The sequence below is a fragment of the Nicotiana tomentosiformis genome, chromosome 4 (assembly GCF_000390325.3).
Source record: "Nicotiana tomentosiformis chromosome 4, ASM39032v3, whole genome shotgun sequence".
NCBI classification, from domain to species: Eukaryota; Viridiplantae; Streptophyta; class Magnoliopsida; order Solanales; family Solanaceae; genus Nicotiana; species Nicotiana tomentosiformis.
The window spans coordinates 134,419,879-134,436,494 of NC_090815.1; the positions used below are offsets into that span (position 1 = coordinate 134,419,879).

At 35.2% G+C, this 16,616-nt stretch overlaps 2 protein-coding genes across 2 annotated transcripts; one reads left to right on the forward strand and one right to left on the reverse strand.

The window, feature by feature from the left end:
- Nucleotides 1-4,670: 4,670 nt before the first annotated feature.
- Nucleotides 4,671-7,969, forward strand: LOC104111932 (probable nucleoredoxin 2). Its single transcript, XM_009621750.4, has 4 exons — nt 4,671-4,977; nt 6,117-6,614; nt 7,105-7,435; nt 7,524-7,969. The coding sequence occupies exons 1-4, from the start codon at nt 4,765-4,767 to the stop codon at nt 7,808-7,810; spliced, it is 1,329 nt and encodes a 442-aa protein (XP_009620045.1). The 5' UTR covers nt 4,671-4,764; the 3' UTR covers nt 7,811-7,969.
- A 761-nt stretch (nt 7,970-8,730) lies between these two features.
- On the reverse strand, nt 8,731-16,357 carry LOC104111933 (calcium-dependent protein kinase 29). Its single transcript, XM_009621752.4, has 8 exons — nt 15,469-16,357; nt 13,059-13,202; nt 12,221-12,373; nt 11,979-12,094; nt 11,726-11,893; nt 10,724-10,851; nt 9,101-9,200; nt 8,731-8,999 (listed from the first exon to the last, which is right to left on the reverse strand). Exons 1-8 carry the CDS (start codon nt 16,217-16,219, stop codon nt 8,913-8,915), a joined length of 1,647 nt encoding a protein of 548 aa, XP_009620047.1. The 5' UTR covers nt 16,220-16,357; the 3' UTR covers nt 8,731-8,912.
- Nucleotides 16,358-16,616: the final 259 nt, after the last annotated feature.

Consider the following 16,616-nt stretch of genomic DNA (forward strand, 5'->3'; position numbering starts at 1 on the left):
TTTAACGACAGTAATTGATTTGGCACAGAGTTAAAATGTCATTTGACTTACAATTGTATTAATTATAATACTATTTTACAGTAGTAATTAAAAACTTAGTTAAATAAAAAAAGAACATAATATCAAACTTTAAAATTTCAGTAATTATTTAAATAGATTGAATTCTTCAAAATTGTGAAAATTAATGAATAAACTTAAAAATATTGCATCAAATTGCCAAATTGAGACAAATGTATTACCAAACGGAATGGATAGTTTAATTTGTTTTGATTTAACTGAAAAAGAAAAATACAATATTTATTATAAATATATTATATTATGGATGTTCATTTAGTATTCCGTTGTAAATAAGCTTCTTGAAGAAGTTTATCCATATGAGACTCCGCCGTAAATATGTTTATCTACTTAGTACTTTATTGGAAATAAGCCTCCTGAAAAAGCTTATCCTTTCGGTACTCCGTTATGGATAAATATTACCCATAGTAGAAGATTATCTATATCTGGCACAACAGCTTAGAGTAGCAACTTACAAGCAGCTTACACAGCAGCTTGCACCGTCAACTTACAAGCAGCTTACACAGCAGCTTGCAGTAGCAGCTTACACAACAGCTTCCTTTCTTCTATAAATAGAGGAGAAATTCAGTTCATTATGTACATAAGTTTGAAATTTGAATAATATATCAGTTTCTCTCTATACTTGTCTTTACTTTACTGTCTTTATTTTATAACACGTTATCAACACGAGACTCTGCCATCTCGAGAAAATACTTTGAAAGTATCAGAGATATAAACTTTCTTTTTCTAAATAATGTCAAATCTTTCTAAACTTGAGTTTGTAGCCCTGGATATATCGGGCAAAAGCTACATGTCTTGGGTGCTTGATGCCGAAATTCATCTTAATGCGATGGGTCTGGCAGACACCATCAAAGATAAAAATCAGGCATCAAACCAAGACCGTGCCAAAGCAATGATATTCCTACGCCATCACCTTGATGAGGGCCTGAAAATGGAATATCTTAATGTTAAAGATCCAATCATACTGTGCAAATAATTTGAAAGATAGATATGACCACCTAAAGATGGTCGCTCTTCCACAGGCACGTTATAATTGGACTCATCTAAGGCTACAAGATTTTAAATCTATCAGTGAGTATAATTCTGCTATGTTCAGAATTATTTTCCAATTGTAACTATGTGGTGACAATATTACTGATCATGATATGTTGGAGAAAACTTTCACCACTTTTCATGCCTCGAATATGCTCCTACAACAGCAATATCGAGAGATGAGATTCAAAAAGTATTCTGAACTTATCTCATACCTTCTTGTAGCCGAGCAACATAATGGGCTATTAATGAAAAATCATGAAAGCCGACCTACTGGTTCTTGTCCATTCCCTGAAGTGAATGAGACGAACTTTTACCAAGCTAAGCGTGGAAGAGGATGTGGCCCCAGTCGTGGTCATGGCCGTGTTCGGGGAGGAAACTCTAATCGTGGTAATAATAATACACCAAAGAACACTCCTCACCACCAGCAGTGGAAAAGGAAGGAACAAAAGCATGAAGCGGTGCAAGCAGCAAAGCCAAAAAATGCATGCTATAGATGTGGAGGAAAAGGGCACTGGTCACGTACATGTCGTACGCCAAAACACCTGGTTGAGCTGTATCAAGCCTCCCTGAAGAAGACAGAGAAAAATGCTGAAGCAAATTTTATTTCTGAAAATAATTTAGACTTCATGCATTTGGATGTAGATGATTATTTTGCACTCCCAGAAGGAAAAACAAGTCATGTGATCGGTAGTGAATATGTAAAAATGTAAATATTTTAATTTTTGTTGTTTGTAGTAGATAGTATGGTTATGTAATTGTTGTACATAAATGAAAGTTATGCTTTGAAAATGATGTTTACTATCATATTTATTTTGTTTATGTCATTTTGAAGAATATGGATAATCCTCAAATTATGTTTGGATCAAAGACCAATCATGAAGATATTTGTGTAATTGATAGTGGAACAACTCATGCCATATTCAAAGATCAGAAATACTTTTCTTATTTGCATAAGGAAAAAGCAAATGCTTCAACAATTTCTGGTAATATAAGTTTGATTGAAGGCTCCGGAAGAGCTACTGTATTTCTGTCTAAGGGAACAAAACTTATTATCGACAATGCATTGTTCTCCTCCAAGTCCCGAAAAAACTTGTTGAATTTTATAGATATCCGCCGAAATGGGTATCATGTTGAGACAATAGATGAAATGAACGTGGAATATCTTTGTATTACAAACTGGCCAGAAATGCATTGTAGAAAAGTTACCAACTTTATCTTCTTGTTTATACTATTCAAAAATTAGTACAGTTGAAGCACACTCCATCGTAAACCAGAAGTTTACTGATTCAAATACTTCTGTTCTTTGGCATGGCCGTTTGGGCCATCCTGGATCAATAATGATGAGACGAATTACTGAAAATTCGAGTGGGCATCCATTAAAGAACCTGAAGATTCTTACAAATGATGAATTTTCTTGTGATGCTTGTTATCAAAGCAAAATGATCACTAGACCATCACCAATGAAGGTTGGTATTGAGTCCCCTGTCTTTTTAGAACGTATACATGGGGATATATGTGGACCTATTCACCTACCAAGTGGGTTGTTTAGATATTTTATGGTCATAATAGATGCATCTTCAAGATGGTCTCATGTGTTCCTATTATCATCTCGCAACCTGGCATTTGCAAAGTTATTAGCCCAAATAATTCGATTAAGGGCACAATTTCCAAATTATCCTATAAAGGCTATTTGTCTTGATAATGCTGAAAGAGGGTTACATAAATGATGTTATTTGTCCATGTATTTTTATAAAGAAAATGGCTTCAGAATTTGTTATACTTGCTGTTTATATTGATGATATAAATCTTGTTGGAACTTCAGAAGAGCTCCAAAAGGCAATTGAATATCTTAAGAAAGAATTTGAGTTGAAAGATCTTGGAAAGATAAAACTTTGTCTTGGTCTGCAAATTGAACATTTAGCAGATGGGATCTTTATCCATCAATCTGCCTATACAGAAAGGGTCTTAAAACGCTTTTACATGGATAAAGCGCACCCATTGAGTACATCAATGGTTGTTCGATCACTTGAAGTGAATAAAAATTTGTTCCGATCTCCAAAAGAGGATGGGGAATTCCTTGGTCCCGAAGTACCATATCTCAGTGCAACTGGTGCACTAATGTATCTTGCTAATGCTACAAGGCCTGACATAGCATTTTCTGTTAATTTACTAGCAAGATATAGTTAGTCTCCTACACAGAGACATTGGAACAGGATTAAGCATATATTATTTAAAGGGAACTCTTGATATGAGTTTGTTTTATGCTAATAAAGATAGTGCAGATCTTGTTGGTTATGCATATGCAGGTTATTTATCTAATCCCCATAAACCTATATCTCAAACCGGGTACGTTTTTATATGTGGAGGTACTATCATATCATGGCGCTCCACAAAGCAATCTATTGTTGCTGCTTCTTCAAATCATGCTGAAATAATAGCTATTCATGAAGCAAGTAGGGAATGCGTATGGTTGAGATCAATAATTCATTTTATTCGAGAAAAATATGGTTTGGAATGTGAGAAAAGACTCACAATTTTATACGAAGACAATGTTGCATGCATAGCCCAATTGAAGGGAGGATTTATAAATGGAGATAGAACGAAACACATTTCACCAAAATTATTCTACACACACAATCTTCAGAAAAATGGTGACATTGATGTGCAGCAAATCCGTTCAAGTGACAATTCGACAGATTTATTCACTAAATCTTTACCAACTCCAACTTTTGAGAAGATGGTATACAAGATTGGAATGCGGAGACTTAAATATTTAAAACAAGGTTTTCATTAGGGGGAGTAAAATACGCGATGTACTCTTTTTTCCTTACTAAAATTTTTTTCCACAGGGTTTTTCTTATAAGGTTTTTAATGAGGCAGCTAGCAATGCGTATTACTAAATATGTGTACTCTTTTTCCTTCACTAGGATTTTTTCCACAGGGTTTTTTCCTAGTAAGGTTTTAATGAGGCACATTATCTTTTAATGAATATCCAAGGGGGAGTATTATAAATATATTATATTATGGATGTTAATTTAGTAATCCATTGTAAATAAGCTTCCTGAAGAAACTTATCCATATGAGACTCCGCCGTAAATATATTTATCTATTTAGTACTCTATTAGAAATAAGCCTCCCGAAGAAACTTATCCTTTCGGTACTCCGTTATGGATAAATATTACCCATGATAGAAGATTATCTATATCTGGCACAACAACTTAAAGTAGCAGCTTACAAGCAGCTTATACAGCAGCTTATAAGCAACTTACACAGCAATTTCATTTCTTCTATAAATAAAAATCATTATGTACATACGTTTAAAATTTGAATAATATATCAATTTTTCTATATTTATTTTCACTTTAGTATCTTTATTTTATAACAATATTTGAATACTCAAGTAGGACGGAAAGTTAAAGAGGAGAGAGAAGAAAACGCTACGTGTTACAAATTGAACAGAGGTATGCATGATTTGTACGTAGAACGATATAGATAGTGAATAAAAACACATGGCTTTCACGCTAGGTACAATAATAACTTTCCCAAAGAATACAAATTAAGTACTACTTTGAATTGATGGTTTTCATATTGGTGAAATATCACACTCAACTATAGCTTAAAATGGGCGAAAGAAAGAGAATGAGGTAGAAGAATATGGAGGAAATAATTATAGAAGCAAATAAGGGTGAAACTTACAAGATTAATATTACAGAGGAAGATGAAGAAGCAGAATTTAACAGTTTCGTCCCTGTTTATCACTCTTTTCCTGTAAAAGATGAAGATTCTCTCGTTGTTTCTGCTGAGGATTATCGCTCTATTTTAGCTTCCAAAGATAGTGATTTTCTTCTCTCTTCAACCGGAGCTCAGGTACTTATTATTATAATTATTATACTAGTTACTCCTCTTGCTCAGTACCGGAGCCAGTAACTTTTTGCAAAAAAATTACACTGTATAGTTAGGAAGAATTTTCTTTGTATATACTACGAAATAATTACACTATGTAGTTAGGTAAAATATTATTCGCTGGAAAATGACATTGTATAGTTGGGTAAAAAAAAATTTATCTTTCTATACTATGTTGAATCTCTTGGTTTTTTCCCTATATTTACATCTTTCTATTTTGATCTCACTAAAATTCTAGCCCCGCCGTTGGTATACCTCCTGCCATATCCTTAATTTGTCCAACAAATCATGGAAATGAATTTAAGGTTACCAACAGATTGGTGCAGAATTAGCAGAAATACTGCTTAAAATGCGTGAAAAGAAAAGGACCTCTAACATCAAATTAAAATGGGCAGATATAATAAGTTTCTGAGAAATACCAATCTGTTGTTCGCTATCTTTTTTGATTTCATCTTTTCAATAAGAAAAATCAATTGCTAGTCCTGTTCGACACCTTCGTTATTGGTTACTGTATCATTTGTATGCACGGTAAGCACCCTCTCTTTCAATTCAAAACCAAAGTTAAAATTGCTAAATGCATCAAATTATGCTACTTATGTTTACAATAAAATGAAAAGAACTTTGGAATCTAGGAAGAGTCTTATCATTTTTGTTCTTTTTAACCTGTTCTAGCTCCACCGCCGCAAAATAATTACGGCAAAAAGTTGAAATCAAAAAAGTTACTGCACAACAGTTTGGTATTACTCAGAAACTTATTAGTATTGTGTTATTTTGCAGTAGGCACAACCGCACAGATATGATATCATCTTTGTATTTGTCTATTTTGGTTTGATGTCGGAGATCCTTTTCTTTCCGGACATATTAAGCAATATTTCTGCTAATTCTGCACCAATCAGTTGGTAACCTTAAACTCATTTTCATGATTTATGCCATTCCGTCGCGAATATTCTTATGGAATCTGTCATCTTTTGACACCGCTTCAATGGAATTTACATGTTTGTTAGCAGTTCCATCCAATTTTATTGCATTGTGAACTTCACATGCTTTCTGACCGCCGACTACATATGGCATTTCAACTAGATAGTGGTTGTGTATTGACGCAGGTGAAAGTTTCCGACCTTGAAAGCAAAGTTGTCGGCCTTTACTTTTCAGCTAACTGGTATGCACCATGTACAAAGTTTACAGACCTGTTGATCAATGTATACGAGCAACTTAAAGATCACATCAATCCTGGCTTCGAAATCGTCTTTGTTTCTTCTGATGAAGACTCAGATGCATTTAACACTTATAAGTCATCAATGCCTTGGCTTGCAATTCCATTCTCTGATTTAGAGACAAGAAGAGCCCTTACTCGAAAATTTGATGTCGAAGGTATCCCTTGCTTGATAATTCTACAACCTAACAGCAACAAAGATGCTGCAGTAATTAGCGACGGAGTTGAACTTGTCTACCGATATGGAGTACAAGCTTTTCCATTTACCAAAGACAGGTTGGCGGAGTTAAAGGAGAAGGAGAAGGAGAAACATGACAATCAGACGTTGAGTAATTTGCTAACACGCGATGGCAGAGATTATCTTTTGGTGCAACCTGGATCTAAACAGGCAAGTCTGTGTTTTGCATCTATAAACAGATTTTCAAATATAGTTTACTCTTGATTACTTATCACATGTTAATCAAATGTTCTTCAAGATATGTAAAAGCTGGCAATAATGTGAATATCTACTAGGAGTAGTGATCAATAATTACAAGTGTGTTATAATTAGGGCGGTCAAATTTGACCAAAGAACACATAACCCGCCCAATCCGCCTAGAGTTTAGCAGGTTGGGCATGAGATATATTAGTAAAGGACAAATTTGAGCATATCCCAATTTAACTCGTTCTAAAAGAGTAGTCCAAATTAGCTCGATAACACTGCCAAAATAGCCCGTCAGTTTCGCCCAATTTCTCAATTTGGACTATGGGTTAACTGATTCTTATTGAACTTGATGTGTGCATTTATAGTTTATAAGTGCTCCTATTAGAATTGCAGATGTTAGCATTAAGCATTCACCTGGTTCTTTTGTGCACGTCTCTGAATTTTAATCTTGTAGGTGCCTGTTGCTTCTTTAGTGGGGAAAACTGTTGGACTTTACTTCTCAGCACAATGGTGCATTCCGGCATTCAAATTTACACCGAGGTTAATGTCAGTCTACCAAAAGATTAAGCAGCAACTAGAAGGAAAGGAGGATGAAGATTTTGAAATAGTGTTCGTATCAAGTGACCGTGACCAGGTACAGTTCCTGACATATTTTGAGACCATGCCATGGCTAGCAGTCCCATATGATGATCCAACAATCAAGAACTTAGCTAAGTATTTTGATATCCGAGGGATTCCAAGCCTAGTGGTTTTGGGCCCTGACGGCAAAACAGTGACCAAACAAGGTAATGTTGCCGTGTGTGACTATCTCATTTACAAAGCTTAAGTTTTTAGACTGAGCACACGTTTCTTTACTTAATTATGTCTCGACAGGTAGGAGCCTTATCAACTTGTATAAAGAGAATGCTTACCCTTTCACAAAGACAAGAGTAGGAATACTAGAGAAGCAAATGGATGAAGTAGCAAAAGGCCTTCCTAAGACAGAACACCATTCGGGCCATCGCCACGAACTTACTTTAGTACCAGAAGGACATGGGCGTGGAGCTTTTATCTGTTGTGATTGTGATGAGCAGGGTTATGGATGGGCTTACCAATGCCTTGAGTGTGGTTATGAGGTACACCCCAAGTGTATGAAGCCCGTGGCCCGGACAGCTAATTAGTTATTAGGCTGAAGCTGATCTTAGCATTCTTACATGTTATGTTGGTATCAGATAAATAGGCAAAGAATACAATATATTATAATTGGTATAAAGTTTGTCTTACTGATAGGTTATGGTGAATCTTTAATGGTTTCTATTTATGCTCTTTTCCACTTGAAATTCTTGGTTTTAGCAGCAATCAAATATGAACCTTTGAAGAATCAGAAATGTACATTTTGTTAGACAAGCTCTTAAATACTTACAGATGAATCCTTGTGAGTAAATGGTTTATTTATCTGAGGCTGTCACTTGTTACTAGTTCAAAATGTTGAAAAGGATTTTAAAGACTCTTTTAAAAAGGAGGAAAAGCAAAATACATTTGTTTTAAGGAGTTGTTGAGTTGATTCTTATATAGAAAGAAAAAAGACTCATATCTCATCGTTTTCTAGCTTAAGACCTTCAAACGCTAGGAAAAAGTATTCAGATTTAAGTTATATACACAGACGGTCCGAAGAAATGCTAGGAAATAGTAATCAGATTTAAGTTATATACACTGACGGTGTGAAGACCTTACTTTGTCAGTGTAGCTTAACAATTGCAGATGAGTAACCATTTTTAGTAGGTTAGCAGTTATGCTTCTCAGAAAGATTTACCTGCAACTACTTTGCAAGTGACTTACCACTTATGCTTATAAAAAAGATTTACTTGCAACTATTTTGTGCAGTGGCAAAGCCAGAAAATTTAATAACATCCTTTGCAAGTAGACTATATAAGGGAATTCAAAGTCTATTTTTTAATTAATAATAAGTAGTACTATTTTACCCTATACACAGTATAATTAGTGAAAGGGTTTTTAATTGACCATTCTTGGCGATACATAGTTTCGCCCTTGACTTTGTGTATATATTTTTTAAGGCGTTGATGCATAGAACTTAAACTCGTGAGGTAATTGATATTTTAATAAGCATTTCACTGAAATCTAGTAACAAGAACTGGAGACTCCTCCCTCCTTTGAAACTGCTGGTATTTCACTTTCAAACTTTACACAGTGGGAGAATCTTATTCATGGAAAATGATTGCAGTTCTAGCACAAAGTTGGAGAGATTTCACATTGCAAAAATGGTCAATTTTCTCTTAGTTTCCCTCCATGATCATCAACAATTCCTCTTCTCATCATCGCTACAAACTCCTCGTAGTTAATTAGGCCATCCTACATTTATGAAAACATAACATATATGACAAACCTTGTTGTATTGAAAAAGAGATATCAGAGAATGAAATATAGCTTATTATAAGAGGAAAATGGCTAACTTTATTTGTATCAACATCATCTAGTATTTCATCAATTGTAGCTTCATCCCCCATTCCATATTCTGCCATTGCATGTCTTAGTTCATCTCTTGTAATAAATCTGTCAAAATAAAACAAGCAGTATAGGACCAGTTAAGTTAAACCAAGAATCAAGTACAACTCTTAACAAAGATATTTGCAAAAGGATTTAACTTATATACACATAGACAAATCATTTGATTTTCACACTATTAAGGGTCGTTTGGTACGAGGTATAAGAACGTATAGTGCTGATATAAAAATTTAATATCACCTTAATATTTTGTTTGGTTAGCAAACCTGGTATAAGTTATCACGGGATTAAAATTAGTACCGAGATAACTTATGCCTTGTAGAGGGTGGGGTAATTAGTGCCGGGATAACTTATACCTTCTTCTTAGAAATTATGCAATTGTCATTTTTAATACAACATACCAAACAGTGGATAAAAAACAATACCAGGATAACTAATCCCAACATAACTAATCCCGGCATAACTTATCTCAGCATAACTTATCCCGGCATAAGCCATATTCAAACCAAACGACCCCTTAGTGTAATTTAGCCTATTGTAGTAAGTTGTCAAAATTATTTTTCAGGTAACTAGTACCCGATATCAGTGGCAGAGTCAAGAATTTTATTGAGAGGTGTCAAAATATAAAAAAGATCAAAACAATGTAATTTTCCGGCGAAAGTGTGTCAATTGACACACCTTAGCATAAGGTGGCTCCGCCACTGTCCGAAATGCATCTTTGATGTTGTTACTGTTGAGGTTTTGTTTTTAAGATGAAATATTCTTAAAATGAGGGTGAATGGGAAATGGAGGGAAAATGAAATTTTGAGTAAAATTTTAAGTTTCCCTCTTGACAATGAGACATTGTCCCATATTGGAAGAGGAAGACATTTTTGGTGGGTATATATATAATTGCTCTTCTTGTAGCTCTTAAAGAGTTAAGAAGAAAGCAAGCCTCGCGCCGTCGTCGTCGTCGCTCGCTCGGCTCGGATTTGGATTTGGTCAAATGATTGATTGATTGATTGATTTTTTGGACCAAATTTATTTGTTATTTGGATTCGGACTTGGATTTGGATTAACCCACCATGAATGTGCTTGCTCCACCAACACTGGCTGCTATATATATGTGCAGCAGATGTTGAAGAAAGACACTCAACACACAATTCGCTCAACAAATTGGCTATACATTGCACTCCTTCCTCTCAGCATTTCCATACGATTTTCTGAGTTTATACTCCTTCGTTCTGCATTGTTTTTAACTTCAAACAAAGCAACTGTAAGTGTGATTTGCTACCGAACTTTGTGTTCGCTGAAACACTGGGGTTTGAAGTACCGCTACACCAGTGTGTTATTCGTTCTATCCTGGGAGGAAATAATCCATTACCTTGGGTACTAGGAGGGGATTAAATTCCTTAAGGAAACACTGTGAATTCAGTGGGCTCGAATTTATTATTGTTTCATTACGTTAACTTATATTTTGCAGAATTATTATTTACAAATACAGCAATATTGGCGGGAATAACAGTTACATGTGCATTGGGAACATGTTAAGTAAGTTCCAAATTAATTAGGAAAATGAAGAAAATACATACCCACTATTATCCATGTCAAAAAACTGGAAAGCCTTGTACAAGTTTTCTTCTCTTTCCAGTTTGTGTCGATGCATAGTAGCAGTAATGAACTCAATGTAGTCTATAGTCCCACTATTATCAACATCTGCCTGTAATAAGAAAACATCAATACCAAAAAGTATACATTTTAGTGCAGTCCAAGCCAAGTCAGTCAATATAAGGTTCTTGCTTTTCATTGTAATAAACTAAAAAGGCAGGCCGGTGCACTAGGCATCCCACGTTGACGCAGGGTCCAGAAAAGGGTCGCACCCCTAGGGGTGTGATGCATACTAGTGGTGGTAAACGGGCGGGGCGGGGCGGATATGAGCGGGTCAGAAACGGGTAATTCAAAAAACGGATAGATTATCCGATCTGACCTGACCCGTATTTGAGACGGGTAAAAAATGGGTTATCCAGCGGATAATATGGATATCCATATTATCCATGGCTTCTTGAATATGATTACTTATGGGAGAATTCCTAGTCTTCCAAACTTGACGAACCCCAATTTGAGGCTTTACAAATGTAAAAGTTAAAATACATTAGTTATCCATTGTTATCCATTTGGTTAACTATTTTCTAAGTGGATAATATGGTTCTTATCCATATTCCACCCGTTTTTTAAAAAGTTCATTATCCAACCCATTTTTTAATGGATAATATGGGTGAATAACTATTTTCTTTTAACCATTTTGCCACCTCTACATACAACCTACCTAATGCAAGCATTAGTGGCTACTTTCACGGCTCCAACCCGTGACCTATAAGTCACACGGAGAAATAAACTAAAAGGGCAGTCCAGTGCACTAAGTTACCGCTATGCGCGGGGTCCACGGAAGGGCCGGACCACAAGGGTCTATTGTACGCAGTCTTATCCTGCATATCTGCAAGAGGCTGTTTCCACGGCTCGAACCCGTAACCTCCTGGTCACATACACGGAGAAATAAACTAAAACAAGTAAATCAAACATTGTAACATTCTTACTGCATCCATTAGCTGTTTTATTTCAGATTCAGTGAGCTTGGATCCTAGCCTAGACAACCCTGTTTTAAGTTCTTCATATGTGATTGTACCACTTCCATCAGTATCCATGTTATTGAACATCTGTTTCAGTCCCTTGATTTCTTCTTCTGATAAATTTTCTGCGATAACCTTTAAACAATATGCATATTTCAGCATCAGAAAATGTTACAATTTACTACTGAGAAAATGTTATGGCAAGTGACTATTTTGGTACCTTAAGAGCAAGCTTCTTCATCTTGTTACTTGCTCTAAATTGCTTTAGCCTAATCAAAACAGCACTATCAATAGGCTTGTCCGATGCTTCGCCATCTTTCTTGAGCCATGGATGTTCTGGATCATATATCATTGTCCAAGTTTTATTGGTAACAAAAAATAGTTTTGCGATTTTACTGTTATAATGTGTAACGTCGAGTAGCAATATGTAAAACTAATAAAGCTTGAAATATATGTACTTACCGAGGGCTGCATCTGCAGTGATCCTTTTTGTAGGATTCTTTGTCAACATTTTCCTAACAAGATCCTTTGCAGAGGAAGAGATAGAAGGCCAGGGAGAGGATTCAAAATCCAGTTGGCCTTTAAAAATTTCTTCAAATATGCCCTTTTCAGTCTCTGATGTACAAATACAAACACATAAAATAGTAAAATCAACTGAGTTGTTAGAAAATACCAGAAGGGAATTCCAGTACAGGCAACAAAAATAAGTTTTTTCGAACGCTTATGTCATAGGGGAACTCATGGCTGAAAACTATCACTGTGGTTTGTTTTTATATCCGGCATTTGCCTCTCTCAACCTTAAGGCCGTAGCAAATATGATGCAAGAGATCCGGAACCACATTCACAGGTAAGGGCTCACCTGTTGATTGTGTCGTTGCATGCTTTTTGGTAGAGCCCCCACTTCCCACAGCTTCGTCCGAATGTGTACGAGATAGGACGCCTTATTTTTCAAGTTACTAATCTCACTCAGGGGTGGGGCTAGCCTTACGGTTGTGGGTTCGGCCAAATTCATTCATTGAATATGCACAAATTATTAATTTAGAACACAATAACTTTTAAAAATTAGAATTTTGAATCCATAAGCTTTAAATTCTAGCATCGCCTCTGATCACACTTATCACACTTATAACAGTCAGTTACCTATAGGTATTTTTGAGACAACCTGATAATGGAATTCTTTTTACACTATCAGCGTATAGAAATTAAACGCAGTCGTGGATTTTCTTAAAAGAATACTGATAAGTTAAAAGTTGTACCACACTACTATATGAACACATTATGCCAGGAAAAGTATAGTTACCAGCCCAGAAAGGAGGAAATCCACTTAGTAGAATGTATAAAATAACTCCAGCACTCCAAACATCTATCTCTTTCCCATATTTGCGCTTCAATACCTCAGGTGCAACATAATATGCACTTCCAACAATCTCCTTGTAAATTTTTCCTGTGACAATATATAATTCATTAAAATTTTAGCTTATTGCTAGTAATAGTGAGAAGATAATCGATAACTATAAAATGTCAATATCTATATTTCATAGAAATGTAATTAAGTAAATATTTACACAAGAACGATATTCTCTAATGTACAAGAAATCAAATGCATGAACGAAACGAATTTCTCCGGCGCACATGTGTATCCGCCGTAAATAAAAATTTGTTCTCTCTAATTATTTCAATATAAATATGACAATAAGAAGTAATACTGTTAGTGTAAGGCATGTCTACCTGTCTACTTATATACCCAGCATCTCTCCGTGTTTTGTCGATGTGGGGACTTAGAGTCCTCACCGAGGTTTGCCCCACCACCGTTCAAGGTTGCACGCGGAGTGGCTCTGATACCATATGTAACAGCCCAGCCTATTAGTAATATTGTCCGCTTTGGGCCTAAGCTCGCACGACTTTAAAGCATCACTAGAGCCTAAGGTCTGTCTACTTAAATACTCAACATCTCTCCCGTGTTTTGTTGACGTGGGATTCGCCTAGGGTGTCACATAGCCCTATAAAAAAACGTGTCTTGTCTATCTGATTAAAAGAGTCCTAGACCACCTAATTAGAAATACAGTCCTCTAGTCTTTTACTTATTGGTTATTTATTGGAAAATGTTCAAATTCATTCATCTATTGTGCAAATATTTAAATTTTATGAGTCATCATATTTTTTAGGTCATTCATACTATTGTTATTAATATATCATCTTGCATTTGTCTTTAATTTTAAGGGGACTTTAATATTAACGTGTTAAAATATTTTGAGAAGAAGGTCCAAATTTATCAATCAATACTTTTGGTTAGGCTTCGAAATTATCTTTTATTATACTTAAGGATAGAGCTCTATTATGCTCCACGACAAATACGAACAAAATTAATACTAGGAAATAAGTTGGGTAATTTTGACCCTTTCCTCTTTTATTTATTTACCTCCATGATTACATACCTCATGTTCTTGGTTTTACACTGATACAAAGAAAAATATACATTGACCTGTCACTTTCTCACTTGACTGAGTCAACCTGGTTGACTGAAAGTGACATTCACATAGGTAAGTCTTTTATTGCTCACAAACTTAAGGACCAAAGTCTAGTAAGTTCGTTTTCAACTGTCCCATCAATTGAAAACTTTGTTCTCTTTCAGTCCCAAATTTAGTATATTTTCTCTACCTAATCCTCTTAACAGTGTAAGGAGCGATACGTCATGGGAATTTAAGTTTTATGAGAAACGGTCATGGATGTTCCGTACAAATTTTAGATGATCCGAATCCGGGGACCCGAGTTCATGGCGGAAGGCGTGGACTATAACGCACGAAACATAAACCGGGACGAATTCAAGATTTAAATTAATAAATATAAAGTACAATCGGACTCACCATTATTATTATTGTTATTGACAATGAGTGTGAACTTCATTCAAATATATCTTTAAGAACTTCCAATCATATATTTAAAAGTCGAAAATAGTAGTGAAGCTGAAAGGATAAATAGATATAAACAACTAGCGGAAGAGGATTAAATAAGTTATCCACTTAACTTATTTTGTCACTACTAGTCTAATTCACATTACCATCAACTGATAGAAAAAATAATAATAATAAATTATATCCAACCCATTACTCAAACTTATTGTTCCAAGTAGTTATCACATGACATCAAACAGAATTATATGATTGTGGATGTGAGCAAATAAAGTGTAGCAGAAGAGAATAACTTCAGCAAAAGATAAAGGCCCAACCCCAATGGATATTGATATTGATACAGAAGCAGGTTATTAAGGAAATAAAAGTTCATTTTTCTAACAGCTTTTAAATGAAAATTTCACATGATGTAACATATTATATTAGAGAAAACAAAGGTTCTAGGCTTCAGTTTCACTGCTACCATTATAATCATACTATTCAAATATACAACAACATCAATAACATACCCATAATAATCCTACATACACAGTGTGATCTGGGGAAGATAATGTGTACGCAAATCTTACCCCTATTTTGTGGAGGTGTAGAGTTTGTTTCTAATATACTCTTGGCTCAAGGAAAGCATAACCACAACAGTAACAGAAAAGAAAAATGGTAGTATAGAAGCTATGAAAAAGAAGCAACAACAACAACAAGATAATAAAATGATCAAAACTAAGCAACGTGTAGTAATAGGAACCTAAGAATAACAAAAATACGAGAATACATACTAATACTACTGGAGAATTTGCAACTAACCTTCCTCAATGAAGACAGATAGCCCAAAATCAGTGGCCTTTAATGGAGAATCATCATCTTTACTAACCATCAAAAAGTTCTCAGGTTTAAGGTCTCTATGCATAACTCCCATAAAATGACAAACATGAACCACATTCACAATTTGTCTCCCAATTCTAGCAGCTTCTTTCTCTGAATAATTTCCTTTAGCAGTAATACGATCAAAAAGTTCACCACCTGAACACAATTCCATAACCAAATGCAGATTATGTCTATCCTCATATGCACCTTTAAACTCCACAATATTTGGTTGTCCACTTAAATATTGAAGTATTGTAATTTCCCTCCTAACATCTTCTTTATCCTTTGAACTTACCAACTTCCTTCTTGAAATGGACTTACATGCATATTTCAATCCAGTGGATTTATCAGTACAAAGATATGTAATCCCAAATTGACCCCTTCCCAATTCTTTGTCAAGATCATAGATTGTAGTAATGTCAATATAAGGCTTGCCTAAAATTGGACCTATTTGAGAAGATGATGGTAGGGAAATACTAGTTCTTGGCATAGGATTGAAAGCTGGAATTGGCATTGGTGCTGGTGCTGGTGCTGGTGCTGGTGTTGGAGTTGGAGGTGATGGTGATTCGTCGCGACGTTTTTGAGATAATACAGGTATTGGATGATATTGAGGAGATTCAGAAGGAGATGATGATATTGGAACATCTCTAGACTTTGTAAAGCAAGAGTCTTTAGTGAAACAAAGTCCCATATTATGATATTTTGAGACAAGGGACAAAAGAAAATGGAGTTTTTTCTGGGAGTTTTATGTGTATTGTTGGATGTTTAAGGAGTATTTGATTCAGAGAGAATGTTTGGTTGTTTTTTGGGATTTTGCAGCATACTATGCTCTTTACTTTTAGAGGTGCTTTGCTTTGCCTTTGAAGTTGTCTCTTTGGATATATTGTTGATCTGGCTTTGGTATATGCTTACTTTTTGCTAGCTTAAGATTTCCACAACTGAAATGTGAACATGACGTGGACCAACCCATACGATGGTTTATTTTGGGATAGGTCAAGCTTAAAGTGCGGTTCACGAAGTATTCCGTATTTACGCGAGATCGGGATAAAAAATATGTCTTAAGAGGTGTGATGTATACAGTCTACCCT

Bases quoted from the DNA above. Each gene is read 5' to 3' on its own strand.
- LOC104111932 (XM_009621750.4), top strand. From the start codon at position 4,765: ATGGAGGAAATAATTATAGAAGCAAATAAGGGTGAAACTTACAAGATT. The intron at 4,978-6,116 runs GTACTTATTATT...GTATTGACGCAG, and splicing joins TCTCTTCAACCGGAGCTCAG to GTGAAAGTTTCCGACCTTGA. The intron at 6,615-7,104 runs GCAAGTCTGTGT...TTAATCTTGTAG, and splicing joins TGCAACCTGGATCTAAACAG to GTGCCTGTTGCTTCTTTAGT.
- LOC104111933 (XM_009621752.4), bottom strand. From the start codon at position 16,219: ATGGGACTTTGTTTCACTAAAGACTCTTGCTTTACAAAGTCTAGAGAT. The intron at 12,095-12,220 runs GTAAGTACATAT...TATATGATCCAG, and splicing joins CACTGCAGATGCAGCCCTCG to AACATCCATGGCTCAAGAAA. The intron at 9,201-10,723 runs GTATGTATTTTC...TTATTTTGACAG, and splicing joins TTTGACATGGATAATAGTGG to ATTTATTACAAGAGATGAAC.